The following is a 16,327-nucleotide window of genomic DNA, read 5'->3' on the forward strand; positions in this document are numbered from 1 at the left end:
AATTGTAAAGGACTTCCTGACCTGCCGATGGGTTTGTAACCTTCTATTTTTAAAAGCCTAAACAAAAATGGGTAAAACATGTTATTAATTACTGTAAATAGTTAAATTTATTTTTAGTCTTTAATTATTTTTCTTAGTTTTGATTGTTATAAATTTTAATTTTTCTGGGAAATGATTCCTTTTACTATTTATTAATGATTAATGATTTGTTATACATCTAAACATATAGCAAGGGAGCTGTTGTAAGTATATCTATCTTTTTTTATTTCTAGTAATAAAAAAATACATCTAAACATATGATATTAAATGTTTGCTTAGATCCTTGATTTGATAATTTAGATCTATTGTCACATTACAATTAAATGATAATAGAGATCATTTTCAAGTTTTTAAAATTTTATGAGGATTAGGAAAAATTAAAAAATTGAATTAAATATAATCATGTTTCTAATGACTAAACATCTTTCGGCCAATAAAAATTAGAGAATAACGAGCATGAGCTACCCTAAAGCATTTTATCTACGAAGACCTGTTGATGGATAGGTTAATAAATACTACTATTTGTCATCTAATAATACTTTTTTTTTAAAGAAAAATTGTACTATTTTTTTATGTTAATAATATAAAAATATTTATCATTATCTATATAATTCGTATTAATTTTATTTTTTTAGCTTAAAAGGTGGTGATGGTAGAAGTAATAATAGTAAATATATAAGGGTGCTATAACTATAATAATAAATGACATAATAATATAATTAATTTTACAATTTAGTTATACGTTATATTAAAATTGATATATTTTAAGTTGATTTATTCTGGTCCCATATATTATTAAGCCTTAACTGAATTGAGATTGATACCAAAGAAATGAATTTTATTAAAATGTTGGCTAAAATAAATATCCGTTAAAAAAAGTATAAATATAAATATAATTTCCTCTTAACCCAGATCAACACCCCCAATGCAGTCTTTTATTTAACGTGCACATTACTAAAGCAACATCTTAATTTTGAGTGAAAAAAATAAGGTCACTAGTACCTAATCACTGCACGTAAATTGTTTTTAGAAAAATCGTTAGACAAAATTACACTTTTAGTTTCTCAGTTTATCTTCAATTTTAGATTTGATTCTCCTATAATTTAATTCATAAGTTTGGTCTCTCAATTTTATAAATCCCTGTAAAATTGGTCTTAAAAGCCTGATTTGGACGTTGACTGTTAACCTCAGACGTTGACTGCCACGTGTCAATGTTTGAGTGGTTCCCTGTAAATGCTTCATTTTTTGTAGGTAAAATTGTACTTTTGATTTCTCAGTTTTACTCAAATTTCGATTTTAGTCCCCTTATAATTTAATTCGCACATTTGGTCCTCCCAGTTTTATAAATCCCTTTGTAAATTCAGCCAAATTTCATTACTGGAGAAGTTGTATTTCAAATTTCAAACAAAAATATTATTGTCATACATAGGTCACTTAAGCATTTGTATACACATAATACCGCATGAGAGAGCAAAAAAAGAAAAAAAAATAGGGGGTTATTACAGAACCTTTTAAAGTAAGAGATCTGGAAATTTCAGACCCAAGTTGAGATTCATGCGTCACTTTTCCAAGTTGAACAACCCCGGAAGTGAGAGAGAGACAAAGAGTGATTTTTCTCTGGGTTCTAAGTGAGTGAAAAACTTGTGATGAAAAAGAAGTGCGAGATTTATCAAGACCTACCATGTCTCTAGCACCAGTGACTAAACCATTCAAAAGACCAATTTTGCACGAATTTCATTACTGGAGAAGTTATATTTCAAATTTCAAACAAAAAGTATCATTATCATACATAGGTCACTTAAGCATTCGTATACACATAATACCGCATGAGAGAGCAGAAAAAAAAATAGGGGGTTATTACAGAACCTGTTAAAGTAAGAGATCTGGAAATTTGAGGCCCAAGTTGAGATTCATGCGCCACTTTCCCAAGTTGAACAACCCCGGAAGTGGGAGAGACACAAAAAGTGATTTTTCTTTGGGTTCCAAGTGAGTGAAAAACTTGTGATGAAAAAGAAGTGTGAGATTTATCAAGACCTACCATGTCTTTAGCACCAGTGACTAAACCATTCAAAAGATCAATTTTGCAGGAATAATTTATAAAGGAGTTTATAAAATTGAAGGACTAAATGTGTGAATTAAACTATAGGGGGACCAAAATCGAAATTGGAGTAAAATTGGGGGACCAAAAGTGCAATTTTACCTAAAAAAAATGAAACATTTATAGGAAACCACTCAGACGTTGACATGTGGTATTGACACATGACATTGACACGTGACCGTCAACGTCTGAGGTTAACGGTCAACGTCTAAATCGGACTTTTAGGACCAATTTTGTAGGAATTTATAAAACTGGGAATTAAATTTGTGAATTAAATTATAGGAGGACCAAATCCGTAATTAAAGATAAAGTGAGGGACCAATTTTCAATTTTGCCAAACTGTTATTATCATTAAAAAAAGAAGTCACTGTTATGAATTGTACAATTGTAGCTCATATTAGATTCTTATCTTCTTTCCCTCTGAGGAAACAGAGGATAGCGTCATAGCAGCAATGGCTTCTGCAAGAGAACAAATTTATTTTCTGGCAATCGTCCTTCTATTCTCTCATTCGAAACTAATGTTATCAAATGCTGCTATAACAGGGGAACCAATTCCCGCTGAATGGCCCCATCAGTTCCACGCGTTGATGTTCATGAACCAAAGCGGAACTCTTCAGAAACTGGACTTGTGGTACGACTGGCCCAACGGCCGCAACTTCAACATAATTCAGAATCAGCTCGACCACCTCGTAACATACGACCTCGAATGGAACAACGGCACCTCCTTCGTCTACACTCTCGACCCCTCCGAACCCACGTGCCAAGTCCTGCACGTGGAAGTGGGCATTCTCCGCCCCAATTGGCTCCACGGTGCAACCTATTTGGGTCAGCAACATGTTGGTAATTTCCTCTGCAACGTGTGGGAGAAAGTTGATTTCATTGTCTACTACGAGGATGTCCTCACTCGTAGGCCTGTTAAGTGGGTCTTCTACACAGGTACTACACGCACCTCTGTTCTTAGTTTTTAGTTATACGCACAATTTCGTTTTGAGCTTAATTCAGCTTAAAAAATTAACTCATTTATATACATTATTTTTGTCGTATCACCGGTCAATGAGAATTTCAAACACACCTCTCTCATGCCAAAAGCTTAATTTCTTGAACATAAAATTTACAGGATCAGACAGTGGTAGACGGTCGATGAGCCCGATAACAACTACTAAGATAGACTGTAATATCATATTAGAGTTTGTGTTTAAGCTTAATTTAATCTCAAAAGCTCACTCTTGTAGAGTGAAAGTTGTTCTTATATACTACATCCTTTATGTATCATTTGATGTTTTAGCCTTCTTTTTTTTAATCTGAAAACAATTAATGTTTTAGAATTTTAAAGTCTAATTTTTTTTTTCTCAATTACACCCCTATTTAACAGCTACTATAGTTGAGATAAGCAGAAATTTGTAATATAATTATTACTACTAATAGGATATTAAATAAGGGCTTTTTTGTCCAAATTTGCATTCAATAAATATTTTTTAATCTATATGCATTAAACTTAAACATCTAAATATATACAAGTAGGAAGGAAAGGGGTAGTAGTACTGTAGTAGCACTCTATTTTTGTCATATCACTTGTTAAGTCAGTCTGACAATTATTTATTGTCGGTTAATACATTTGTTAGTTATATTTGCATGTCTCCCTTATTTGAAACCTTTCCTTGGGCATTGATTGAAAATAACAAGCATTGATCTGATAGTGAATCCGATTTGAATTTGGTGGGTGCAGGATACACTGCTCACGTGATGACATTTGAGGTTGGTGCAGTGCTTGAGGATCCAAATTGGCAGGCTCCTGTGTATTGTTTTAGTGAGAATGGGAAGGAAAACAATAGCCCCATTTTAAGACATGCTGTTCCTGGTGGTTCTCTTGGGAGTTTGATGAGAGGGATAACTGTTTGGGAAACTATGTAATTATGAAATAGATAGTGGCAATGGCATATGCACTATGTTCGATAATTTTGATGCACTAGAGGTGCTCATGCATCATTGTGTTGGAAATAAACTGTGATAGTCTTTGGAACTTATGCCAGACCAAGCATTTAGAAATTTTGTTGAATTTGTTCTGTTGTAGAGTGGGAAGTATAGAATGTTTTGTTGCTTTTAACAGCTTGAATCCGGTAAGAGAAGCTTAATTGGTTGGTCTAATATTTAAGCGGTAGAGAGGCTTGTGCGTAATTTAGAAGATATTGTTGAAAGTTAATTAGTTTAAAAAAATTGAAATATTCTTGTTAGAAAATTTTATTTTCTGAAATGTTGTTCTTCCGTTGGTATTATAGTATCTTGACATGTCTTGGAATGTCCATTTTTTTTATGATCAATGGATATTACACATCATGTGTTAAATGTCTTTGAAAAGTGTAGCCTAAAGTTAAATAGATTCTCAATGGATGGAACCATTGCAGCTCTTCATGAAAGAGTATGGTTTGAATTGACTAGACTCTTCATGAAGGGACTTGAGTGAACCATTGTATTCCTTCATGAAAGGTTAGTCCTCTCTCTACTTTTTTTTTTTTTTTTTTTTATAAATATATGTCTTGGAGTATATGGCAGGAACTATTGTTTGATCGCATATTTTCCCATCAAAATTGAGAAAGAATGAGAGGAAGATCTTATCCTACAAATCAAAGACGTCAAAAGGCACTCAAGAGCTTCAAGTGGATTCAAATCCAAGTTAAAAAGACAATGAGTTCAAGAGGTAGTACCATTTAATCTTTCTTTCATTTTTTATCTCCTAATTCATGCAGCTATGATCTAATTTGATTGTTCATAATAGTGAACCACGATTCATGATGTGCAGTAGATTATAACAATATGCTTATGATTTGAATGAACTTATTATAGAAGTGATAGGATTTGGCTTATTATGATTTAAGCCTTTTGGAGGATATCATTGCATTCTAACCTTCAAATAATGCAAACGTGTGAGGTATATAATATAAAATAACAGAGAAAAAACGTTAAAGAAAGAACTTTTACGAATGAAAAGGTTAATTATAGAAAATGCACAAGTGCTTCACTGCTTCTCAACCTACTACTTAAAAGAGCTGTATTTGGCTGATAACACTGATAGCTAACAAAATCAAAGAGACTCTTTTACTCCAAAAGTTGACTTGAGAAACCTTTTGCAAAAGATCAAGATAACTCATGCAAAGAGGAAGAAGAGCATCATTACATAAGCCACCCTTTGTTTCTTCTCACTTCTTGAGAGTTAATTATTTGTTTTGTTTGCATCAAAGAAATCTCTTAGTCAACATTTTAAAGAAATTTAGCTATTTATCACTGTTCCAGATCTTGACTGTTTTATACTAGTAAATATGTTTTTAAAAAAGAGTCAAAAGTCTCGTAGTTTACTTTATTAGAATTTATAAGTAAACTTGGGAGATAATATCTCTTGGGAAAGATAGAGAATATGGCTATGATTCTTAGAAGTGTATTACTTAAAGCACTCAGCGATTTTATAAATCTGTAGCGTGGAAGAAGTGGAGCATTTTATTACTCTTAAGTCTTAACAGTAACACTATCATAAGAAAAGCTTAATTGGTTACCTATCTATCAAGCTAAGAAGTTGTTCACTTAAAACCACTCCAAGCTTACACATTTAGAGAAGTCTAATGATGACTGATCTTATTTACTCGTGGATTTTCTGCTCTGGTCCTTGATGCAATGTGGCAGATTTATGATGTGAAACTTTTTTGATAGATAGGCATTCTTCTGGGATGATGTCAAGATCTGCAAATCAGGGATTTGATCAATCACATCATTAATCTGTAACAATGAACGTAATCTGGACCACCATTTATGTTATTTTGTGTAAATAACTAAAAGAGTTGGGTAATTGCAACTTTGAGTCCTAGAGATCTGTAAACTGCTAGGTTGTTATTTCTTGGATACTTTACTCTTCTTTTGTGTTTTATTTATTAACTTCATTCTTTCATGATTATATTTTTGGCTTAAATACTTATTCTTATTTGTCTTTACGTAAACCAGTACCAATCCTGAACTCAGTTTGGGATAGAAGATTCTTTTCAGTTTTCCCGTATACTTTTACTACTACTATTTTTAAGTTCTTATTTTTCAAAAATTACTTTTTTTTTAAGTTCTTGTTTTTAAGTATAACTTAAAAAGAAGCTTTAAAGTTAAAAAAAGTTGAACAAACACAATAGAATCGCAATAATAACAACAATTTTTTAAATGAATATTCGGTGTTGTTTCTTAGGTACTCATTTGTTGTTCCTTAGGTACTTGTTGTATTTTTTTAAATTAAAATTAATATTTACTTTTTTGTGTGCTTATTAGTGTTGTTCATGACTTGTCTCATTTCTTTAATTTGACTCGACACTAAGTTAATTATAGCAATTCATGAGTTTTGATTATATTTTAGGTTATTCCAACTCGTCTCCATGTTTTATATAATTTGCAATTACATATTGATAATAAGATTTTTTTAATTTAATGAATAATATAATATTACATTTATATTAATGTTATTTGATTTACATATATGTTGTAGAATATACTTTATTTTTAATTTTATATTTTCAATTTTAGAATTGAGTTATACATAATATTAAATTTGATATATTATGCTAAAAAAACTTATTGATTTATTCTTGTTCCATATATTATTAAACTTTAATTGAATTGAATTTGATAACCAAATAAATGACTTTATTAAATGTCATCTAAAATATAAGTATAAATTATCTTTACCGGCAGTATAAACACCCTAATGGCTAATGCAGACTTTAACGTGCACGATAGTGAGTAGAATTCCTAATTGTGAGTGAGAAAAGATTCAAAAGAATCACTGCAAGTAAATTGTCTTAAGAAATTTTGTGGTTTCTATATTTTTTATTTTTTTCCCCGAGTCAGTGACGCTTCTGAGTTATACAATTCTCCCACACAGTCACATTACATTGTGTCATTCTTATCTTGTTTTCCTCTAAGGAAACACAGCACAACAGCAATGGCCACTGCAAAAGAACAACTTTATTAACGTTATCATCAGAGGGTGCTGTAACAGGGCAACTTCAACATTCTCCAGTATCAGCTCGACCACCTCGTCACCTACGACCTCCAATGGAACAACGGCACCTCCTTCATCTACACCCTCCATCCCTCAGACCCCACATGCCAAGTTCTGCACTTTCAAGTGGGTATTCTCCGCCCCAATTGGCTCCACGGCGCCACATATTTGGGTCAGCAGCATGTTGATAATTTCCTCTGTAATGCATGGGAGAAAGTTGATGAGGATGTTTTCACTCGTAGACCTGTTAAGTGGATCTTCTACTCAGGTAGCATACACACCTCTATTGTTACTTGAGAAATGTTACAAGTATACTGCAGACACTCTCTGGTGTGTAATGGACTCTTTTGAATGCATTCTATATTCTGAAATTTAATGAAAATTATAAAATTTTATAAGTCTCACATTCTGTCTCATAAATGTCAAAAACAATGTTGGAGACTTGGGTGGTTATCATTTCTTATTGTTACTTATTTTTATAGTATGAATTTAAGTCTTACACAATCATTTACCCCTATTCATATACATATCCCTAGACATTTGAACGTAGTAGTGTATTTGTCTATAATTGATGACCCAATATGCGCATCAACAATTAGGATAAATTTTGAATTTTGATACCATCTTAAAGTTGAAATTTAGATTTAACTTAACCTCAAAATTAGTTCATTGAGGATCAGAGTGTGTGGATTTGTGCGCTAACTCAATAGAGTAAACTAACTCATTGATTATTATATGCATTATTTTAATCATATCATTTGTATGTGTAGGATCTTCAACAAAATCAACACTTCTCAAATTGAGGTCTAGACATTCTAAATGTGAATTTTGCAAACTGTTACATTAGAATTTGATTTCATCTTAAAATTTATGTTTAAATTTAATTCAACTTTAAAAATTAGCTGGCAAAGTAAAAGTGTTGCCCTCACTTATAAACAGTATTTTGGCCACATCATTTGTCAATGGCCACGTTATTTTTGCTATATTTGTATGTCTTCCCTATTTGAAGCATTCATGTGAAGTGAATCCGATTTGAATTTGGTGGGTGCAGGATACACTGCTCACGTGATGACATTTGAGGTTGGTGCAGTGCTTGAGGATCCAAATTGGCAGGCTCCTGTGTATTGTTTTAATGAGAATGAGAAGGAAAAGAATAGCCCCATTTTGAGACCTGCTGTTCGTGGTGGTTATCTTGGGAGTTTGATGAGAGAGATACCCGCTCGGGAAACTAAGTAATTATAATTTTGATCAACTAGAGGTGCTCATGCATGTTGGATATGAACTATGATAGTCTTTGGAAGTTATGCTAGACCAAGCATTTTGAAATATTCTGTTGTGTGGGAATTACAGAATGTTTTGTTGCTTTTAAAAGTTACACCTGGTAAGAGAAGCTTAATTGGTTGGTCTAATATGAAAGTGGTAGATGTTGTTGACGTGAATTAAGAAAGGTTGAAACGTGCTTGTTTGAAAATTATATTTTTGAAGTATTGGTCTCTTATTGATTTATTAAAACATTACTAGAATAGTACATTGATTTAATTGATAATTAGTCTCTATTATAGAACTTAACCGAATCCAATTTAGTTACAATTGAACAAACAACATGTTGATTAACAAACTATACATACATTAATTTTGATCTTTAAATTATTATTATATTCTTCCTTAAAAAATATTATTAAATAATTTTTAGAAAAATATAGAGTGTCACTGTATTTATTTATATAAAAAGTCTAAACTAGTAGCATTAAAGAATTTTTAAGGAACTAATTTATCATGAAAACTAAATTTTTAAAGAACTAATGCCGCAGTAAAAAATATAACTAACAAGGCCAGTTATGTAATTTTAAAAGTTCAGCTGATGAAAGATTTGCTCAATTTTCCAAGTTTATATTCAATTTTTAAAGAAGGTTATTAAGACGCACAATTTTTTTAAGTGAAGTTTTGAATTTAAATATTATGGATAAAAAAATTTGATTAGATGAAAAAATACTAAAGATAATCAATAGATTTTTCCAAACGAAAATTAATTATTTATAAGAATAGTCCAGATCAATGTCAAGATACAAAAAAATTTATATTACACGTGTTTGCAAATATATGTGAAGTGTTAGATTATAGTTTTTTTTAAGGTATTTATTAATAAAAATAAATTTCATGTATATTTTCATTTTAAAGAATCTTAAAATTTAATTTAATTAATGAAATAAATTATAATTTTTATTACATTTAATGTTCTCAGAAAATAATTAAGAAAATGAAAAATCATATTTAATCAAACAACTACTTAACTGATTGATATAAAAAATTATATATTTTTTTTAAAAATATTTATATATTTAAAAAATAATAGTAACTCAAAGTCAAAATATAATAAAGTATTGATAATAATAGTCCTGATTTTATTAATTAATAACGTGGTGATTTCTTATTCCCATTCTGGAAACTGCAAAGCAGAGCAGAGCAGAGGAGGTTTTAATCAATCATTTGGGATTTTGGGTACTATAATCAATAGAAATAGAACCAAATCAAAATTGGAACCTCTGGCTCTGGAGGATGAACGATTCACAGGCCAGAGACCAATAAGACAGACAGAGGTAACGTAATTCAACTTTCGGCTTCTTCTTCTTCTTCTAGTTGTGGTTGTTGTTCCACTCACACTCAGATTGCGCCGCAACTAATTCCAATTCCATAAAAGAAAAGCGTAGAAGAAAGATGGGTACGGATTCGGATTCGGATGCGAATGGATGGAACCGTGCTCGAGGGTTGGCCCTTAAGACTCTGCTACTCTTTGGTGGCGCACTTCTCGTCAAGCGCCTCCGCAAGTCCACCACGCGCTGGGACCACGCTCATTTCGTCTCCAAGTCCCTCGCCGGCGAAAAGGTTCTCACTTCTCTTTCATCTTTCAATTCACTCTTCTAAGATTCTACTTTGCTTCTTTCTTTTCACTTCAATGTCTCAATTATTATTATTATTGTTGTATTTGTAGTATTCCAAGGAGCAAGCTTCCAGAGACCCTGATAACTATTTCAACATTAGGTCATATTTCGCACTCCTCTTTTTTCGTTACTTTCGCTAAATCTGTGCTCTTGTTTGGTTTCTCACTTGTATTCTTTTTTATGGACAAGAGAGGCTTTTAGAAATGGGACACTGAAATTTGGTGTTTTTGCAGAATGCTTACATGCCCCGCAGCGGAGCTAGTGGATGGTTCCAAGGTTTTGTATTTTGAACAGGTGACCATTACTATGCAACAAGTCTGCAAGTTACTTATTTGTGAGTTAGGTCCTGTTTAGAAAAGAAAAAAAATATCCTTTAACGTAACACTTATAGGAGAAGAAAATAACAAGATAAAATTAAATGAATTTCTCCCATAGGCTAAAATATACTTTTTTTTTTATCTGCAAATGTTAGTTTGCTAGTCTTTTTTATCTGCAAATATTAGTTTATTAGTTTTTGTTAGAAATGTCCGTTGGGGGGTTTGAACGCGTGACCTCTCCCCCCTCCCTTCACCCTTCCCCAACCACGAGGCTAATTTTATATCTCCAAGCTAAAATCTAGTTATGCACTCAGCTTTTGGAGAAGTTAAATAAAAGGACTTCTATGAGAATTAAGTGCATAAATTGATTTTGACTAATGAGACAAGTTCGATTCATTCTACCTTGTTTTCTTCTCCTGTAAATGCTTATGAAGAAATTTATCCAAACAGGACCATATTGTTTTCAATCTTTTTTATCTGTGCTTTAAATATTAGCTCAATGAAGATTATCTTTGTGCTACTAGGCTTTTTGGAGGACTCCACAAAAACCATTTCGGCAGGTAGGCTTTATATCTTCAGACATATTCTATTTACATTTTCTGTTTCTGTTTCTTTGACTTGAAATATTATCAGGAGCAAGATGCTTCCAATAGATATGTGTTTTGGTGAAAAAATGTCTGCATGTTAAACTTCTTACGTTATTGCTTTCAGTTTTCTGTGTTGATTTTTTGAAAAGATAAATCTAATCTTCACTGTCATCATTCAATTTTTTCGCAGAGGCTTTTTATGGTGAAACCTTGTCCTAAAGAGTTGAAATGTGATGTTGAGGTACGTGTTTATTCACTTTAATGATACTGATGCCCTTTCCCGTCATCTTGTACTTCATTGTATGAAACATGTCCTAATGCTTGTGATAGTTTTCTTAGTGAAGATGGCTCAGTTAGCTATGCCACACTTGTCTTGAGCATCATGATTTGCATAATTTATGATGCTGATGCTTTGTCTTTCTGACATCTCTAGCTTCATAAAACAATATTGAGATCTTCTTTACCATAACTTTTCTATAAAATGTCATAAAAAAAAGTTATGCTAAGCATTACTTACAAAACGTGGAAAAAAATTGTACGCTGTTTAAAGCTTCTTATGAAGCTTTTCTGGTTTTACATATGCACAGTGATGCAGGACAAAGGGGGTCAAATTATAATTAAATGCTGGGTTGCTATGGGAAATTGTAGATGATTAGTCACATTGGTGTGTATAATTGATCCAAAGTCCAAACAGTATCCAATATTCAAGTATAATTGATCCAACATTGTCCCACATTACATAGAGGCTTGCTCTTATGTTTTTGGTCTGATTTCTAGACGTATGATTTCACTTTAGTTTATTTCTTTCTTAGAGGAATAGTATATTCTTTTTCTTGTTACAACTTACAAGTGGCTGCTATATTTTGTTTAAATCAGAGCCTGAATACTAATTTCCGTTCAATGGCAGTTAAGTACATATGCCATTAGAGACATGGAGGAGTACAAAAATTTCTGTGATCGACCAAGGGATCAGCGTCCACAGCCGGAAGAAGTCATTGGGGTAAGCATTTAGCCACGTTCATACTTCATACTTAGCTTAGAAGCATCTTGTTTTAGACATTTGTCATTTATTTTTGGTCAGAGAGAGAAGTGGAACAAAATGATTTGAAAAGAAAAAAAAACGTAGGATGTTAAAAAGAAATTCTGTGGAGGTAGAATGGAGAAAATAAAGAAAATAAAAGGAAGAAAGGGATTTGTGAAAATAACATTAGGATGGAAAGAAAGAAATTCCTGGGAACTTTTTACATATAATAGTCGTAGATAGATTAATGGATATCCCGAGGCTGCTTAGACATCACATTTGGCAAACAATTATAAGACCACAGCTAAAATCAAGTGTTGGGTATAAACTTATCTCAAATTGAATACTGCATAACATATTAATGATTAAAGACTATCACAAAAAGCCATAAAGGCCAAGAATCTAATTGGCCATTTTTGAGGTTGATAGAGGCAGTATGGTGAGTCTAATACATCTTAGCATCAGCTGCCACTCTTAAATGTGACCAAATGAGTGAAGAAATGTTCCAGTTTGTCTGAGGAAATGAAGCTGTTATCTTCCCCCAAATTTTATTTAAAGGTGATGCTATGATAGTTCAATGACTTGGGAAAGTAGAATGTAAAAGTTTGACTGGCTTCTTGAATCTATTACCTGGACATAATCGAGTATGGAGGAGTTTTCTTTCATGAAATGCAACTAGTTTAATTACCAGAATGAAAAATATCCGTGGAATGGATTGATTTTTCGCTTCTCCATTTCTGATTATAATTTCGTTCCACATTTCTTTCCTTGTTCTGCCTCTGTGTTTCTGTGGCGTTTCGTAGATTATATTTTGTTTACTTTTAGACTTTTCAAAGACTTTATTACATCAATGAATTATCTTTTTGGGAAATTCTGGACAAAATTCTATTTTGTTAGGTACTTGCTTAAGCATGTTCCAAATGGGAATTCATGACAAGTTTGTGTATTTGAATATCTTAATATCTTATGCTTGAACAATTATAATACTTGTAATGTGGCTTGCAGGATATTGCAGAACATTTGACAACAGTACATCTTAAGCGTTGTCCACGTGGAAAACGTTGCTTATATAAAGGTTCAACCCCACCTGGTGGATTTCCTAATTCATGGGTAATTTTCTGTTCACACTATTGTCTTAATATCTGCATCCCCTTCCTTTTACCAGTACTACCATATATAAGAGTTGATTGAAACGTCTGCACTCTTTTGTAGCAGAATGGAGCAACCCACTGTACTTCAGAACTTGCAATTTTGAAGAACAATGATATACATACCTGGGATAGGGGTTATGATGATGATGGAAATCAAGTTAGTTTTCTTCATCTGGTTTTATCTAGTTGGGCTAGTTTGGTGGTTGCTTTAACTTTATAGTTGCAAATTTATATAGTATATGACAACAACAAAAACAGAAACATAAATTATTTTCTATTTGATTGCAGGTTTGGGGACAAAAAGAAGGCCCTTATGAGTTCAAGCCTGCACCAACCTCCAGTTTTAGTGATATGTTTTCTCCCTTGAATTTCCCCCCTCCACCATCCATGGAGAGAAGAATAGAGGGTTCATTTGTTTTGCAAGAACAAGAATGAAACCATTCAATATAACCACTGTGTAATTCTGCTATCAATATAATGTTTTTCTCGTTAATTAGCGATATCTTTTTTCTTAGAGCATGATTGAATTATATTTTGTTTAGAGATTATAATCTGATAAATAAATAAAATATATATATGTTGGTGGTACTATTCAAATATGTTGGTTATTTAACAGAAGGAATAAGATAACCATGCGAAAATTGAACTAAATAATCAAATGAATAGGAATAAATTAGTGGTCTATTTTTTCTGACGTAAAGAGTAATGGAATAAAAAATCCAGCCTAAAATTTGTTGTTCAGATAGAAGTATAATCCCACAAGCACTGCAATTCCCAGGGCAGCTGCAATAGGAAGTGCGTTCCTGTTTAAAGCATATTCATAGATAATGTTAAAATACTATGTGAGGGAGTCATCATATTTAGCTATAAAAGACAAGCTATGACTCACCCGATTGCTTCTTCTTTCTTGATTTTGGATTTTCGTGCCTTTCTAACATCTTTATCATTTGCGTTTCTTGCAACAGCTGGAGCGTAGGGCCTAAACCTTCCTTTTGGAGCACCACAAACTGCAAAACACCACTTTAAGGCAATGATAATGCAGTATACCTACTTAGTTCAGTCACCCTTATTTCTTTTTTCTTTTTCAACCAGTAACAACAATTTGATAATTTATATTACTTGTAAAGCATGAAAGCAAATTTTGTTTTGGATTGAAGTTCCTTTTGTTTCTTTATTAGTAACACCAGAGGTGAAGTAAAAAAGTAATTAACTACCAGGGCAGAAGAATTTATTAGGCAATTTCTCAAAGGGGGTCCTGTCATTGTAAATATACCTGCATCATTATCAACACTAGCATAAGATTGTTGTGTATAAAGAACAAGTCCATAGACTTCATACATGAATCATCTAATGACAAAAGGGTGAGACAAAAGTCGAAAGGAAGCCAACCCGCAATCGCGACAGATATAGGCTTGCTTGGAGGCCACACGCATCGAAATCCGGGCAGCTCCAGAAGTAAGCTGTTGATTTGGATGAAGTAAGAGGTTAAGGGAACCAGAGAAGAAAGATGACTTTAAAGCCAAAGGGTTGAAGTGTGGTCTCAAGCCAGCATTGGTAGCTGGGGCTAATGAAGGTGGGGGGGACCTTGCAGTGTTAAGGCTGATTGTTGTTGCTTGCAGATGCATGGCCATTTTCACCTTTGCTATTCCTAATGTATCTCAGTTTGGTTGGCAGATACTGAGTTAAGGAAATGAGAATAAAAAGAGAGACAATTGATGATAAGAAAAAGGTTGTGAAACCACTGGTGATTCTATGAATGCTGTGGAATCGGCTTGTGTCTGAATCCTACGTAGAAAGCGTGGCATTCATACTCCCCACACAAGCTCTTTCCCACACTTGTTTCAGTTTTATCGTATTATTAGGACGAGGAAGTGTCGATGTATTAGGCACCAAGTATTAATGCATTTCTGCTTTGACCCCACACTTCAGGATACGTAATTTTTAGGTCCTTTGCCTGGGCCCCTTCAAAAGAGGATAGCAAATTCAAGAGCAACATTTTTCAATCATTTTCTTGTCCCCCATATTGTTGAGAGCTTCTAAAGACAAGAGAATCCAATTAATTCTTAGGAAAACTATCATAGTTCATGAAATGATGAAATGCTCGTTACTTAGTGGTGTGAAATCTTGACTATTTCAGGTTAAACAAGATTTTTTTTCTTATCTTGAGATGGATAAGTTCTAACCTTAATGACTTAGTGTGTTTGAATTAATGGTTTATCAATTTCTAACTTTAATGACTTTTCGTACACTCCGTACTTGAGCATGGGAGATTGTGTATCCTCGGTCTCCATTGAACCGAGCCCAATTGTTTAAACCATTGGCCGAGTAATTAGAAAACTCTATACAAACCACATCTCACCTCAGAACAAAGACAAAATACATTTTTATACTCTGAAGTAAGAGATCTCTCTAACGTTAGGAGAAATCCTATTCTTAAATAGAACTCTTATGTTGGAGTGGAGAAAATGCTAGTTAAGTCCAACCAACTGTTTTTCCAAACACACCTAAAATAGTTTACCGAATGTCAATTGTATGGTTGAACTCTCTATAGGAAGTCAAGAATGTCAGATCATTTCAAATACCTGCTTCATGAATGAACTAGTTTTATTTGCAATCAAGTCCCAATTTTTCATTAATTTCCTTTGCAGATGTTACCCATAAACTATCATGCTCACACAAACACAGCTCCAAATAAAGGTAATTGAAATGCTATTATAATTTATTTTCTTAAAAAAAAGTAATTGAAAGGCAAACTGAGGTGGTTCATTGAATCTGGTCCAAAAAGAGCATCAACACATAAGGATAAACTGAAATGGTCACATTTGTTAAGCCCACATCAACGTCTGCCTTTTGGACGGCAATTGTTTTGCGCACCAGCCAAATTACTAGTACACTCAGTATAAGATAGACAATTTCAATATTATCCTTTCATAAAGCTGATACAGATTTGGCCTTATTACAATTAATTTTAATCTAATAATGTATTTTTTACATATATAAATTTTAAATAAAAATCATAAGTTCATAAAAATTTATATACGTAAACAAATTAATTATGAGATCAAAATTAATTGTCACAATTTATTATCTAAATTTACATGTACATTAAATATACATTATAAATTTTAATATTATATACAGTAACATTA

General features: G+C 32.6%; 4 protein-coding genes across 8 annotated transcripts; 3 read left to right on the plus strand and 1 right to left on the minus strand.

Moving 5' to 3' along the window:
• Positions 1–2,516: 2,516 nt before the first annotated feature.
• LOC114415991 (uncharacterized protein At4g14100-like) lies at positions 2,517–4,241 on the plus strand. Its single transcript, XM_028380864.1, has 2 exons — positions 2,517–3,073; positions 3,864–4,241. Exons 1-2 carry the CDS (start codon positions 2,590–2,592, stop codon positions 4,046–4,048), a joined length of 669 nt encoding a protein of 222 aa, XP_028236665.1. The 5' UTR covers positions 2,517–2,589; the 3' UTR covers positions 4,049–4,241.
• A 2,916-nt stretch (positions 4,242–7,157) lies between these two features.
• LOC114415835 (uncharacterized protein At4g14100-like) lies at positions 7,158–8,677 on the plus strand (the record flags this gene model as incomplete). Its single annotated transcript, XM_028380701.1, has 2 exons — positions 7,158–7,431; positions 8,215–8,677. Coding segments are annotated over 2 exons (459 nt in total), but the record flags the coding sequence as incomplete, so codon positions are not given.
• Positions 8,678–9,591: 914 nt separating this feature from the next.
• Positions 9,592–14,426, plus strand: LOC114415993 (chromophore lyase CRL, chloroplastic-like). 5 transcript variants are annotated; one of them, XM_028380866.1, is made up of 10 exons: positions 9,593–10,046; positions 10,153–10,202; positions 10,336–10,396; positions 10,944–10,979; positions 11,197–11,247; positions 11,914–12,006; positions 13,033–13,137; positions 13,240–13,335; positions 13,467–13,635; positions 14,144–14,426. In XM_028380866.1, exons 1-9 carry the CDS (start codon positions 9,879–9,881, stop codon positions 13,611–13,613), a joined length of 807 nt encoding a protein of 268 aa, XP_028236667.1. In that variant the 5' UTR covers positions 9,593–9,878; the 3' UTR covers positions 13,614–13,635; positions 14,144–14,426. The 5 variants fall into 5 exon arrangements, with proteins under 5 accessions (XP_028236672.1, XP_028236667.1, XP_028236669.1 ...); XM_028380868.1 differs by lacking the exon at positions 14,144–14,426 and having other exon boundaries at positions 9,593–9,760; positions 9,862–10,046; positions 13,467–13,678; XM_028380867.1 differs by lacking the exon at positions 14,144–14,426 and having other exon boundaries at positions 9,593–9,760; positions 9,872–10,046; positions 13,467–13,678.
• Positions 13,732–15,013, minus strand: LOC114415994. Its single transcript, XM_028380872.1, has 4 exons — positions 14,568–15,013; positions 14,393–14,451; positions 14,068–14,185; positions 13,732–13,981 (listed from the first exon to the last, which is right to left on the minus strand). The coding sequence occupies exons 1-4, from the start codon at positions 14,807–14,809 to the stop codon at positions 13,903–13,905; spliced, it is 498 nt and encodes a 165-aa protein (XP_028236673.1). The 5' UTR covers positions 14,810–15,013; the 3' UTR covers positions 13,732–13,902.
• Between the last annotated feature and the right edge of the window lie 1,314 nt (positions 15,014–16,327).

This window comes from Glycine soja, chromosome 6 (genome assembly GCF_004193775.1).
Source record: "Glycine soja cultivar W05 chromosome 6, ASM419377v2, whole genome shotgun sequence".
In the NCBI taxonomy this organism is placed as follows: Eukaryota; Viridiplantae; Streptophyta; class Magnoliopsida; order Fabales; family Fabaceae; genus Glycine; species Glycine soja.

Bases quoted from the DNA above. Each gene is read 5' to 3' on its own strand.
- LOC114415991 (XM_028380864.1), top strand. From the start codon at position 2,590: ATGGCTTCTGCAAGAGAACAAATTTATTTTCTGGCAATCGTCCTTCTA. The intron at 3,074-3,863 runs GTACTACACGCA...TGGTGGGTGCAG, and splicing joins TAAGTGGGTCTTCTACACAG to GATACACTGCTCACGTGATG.
- LOC114415993 (XM_028380866.1), top strand. From the start codon at position 9,879: ATGGGTACGGATTCGGATTCGGATGCGAATGGATGGAACCGTGCTCGA. The intron at 12,007-13,032 runs GTAAGCATTTAG...TGTGGCTTGCAG, and splicing joins AGCCGGAAGAAGTCATTGGG to GATATTGCAGAACATTTGAC. The intron at 13,336-13,466 runs GTTAGTTTTCTT...ATTTGATTGCAG, and splicing joins ATGATGATGATGGAAATCAA to GTTTGGGGACAAAAAGAAGG.
- LOC114415994 (XM_028380872.1), bottom strand. From the start codon at position 14,809: ATGGCCATGCATCTGCAAGCAACAACAATCAGCCTTAACACTGCAAGG. The intron at 14,452-14,567 runs GTTGGCTTCCTT...ATAATGATGCAG, and splicing joins TATATCTGTCGCGATTGCGG to GTATATTTACAATGACAGGA. The intron at 13,982-14,067 runs GTGAGTCATAGC...TGCTTTAAACAG, and splicing joins AAGAAAGAAGAAGCAATCGG to GAACGCACTTCCTATTGCAG.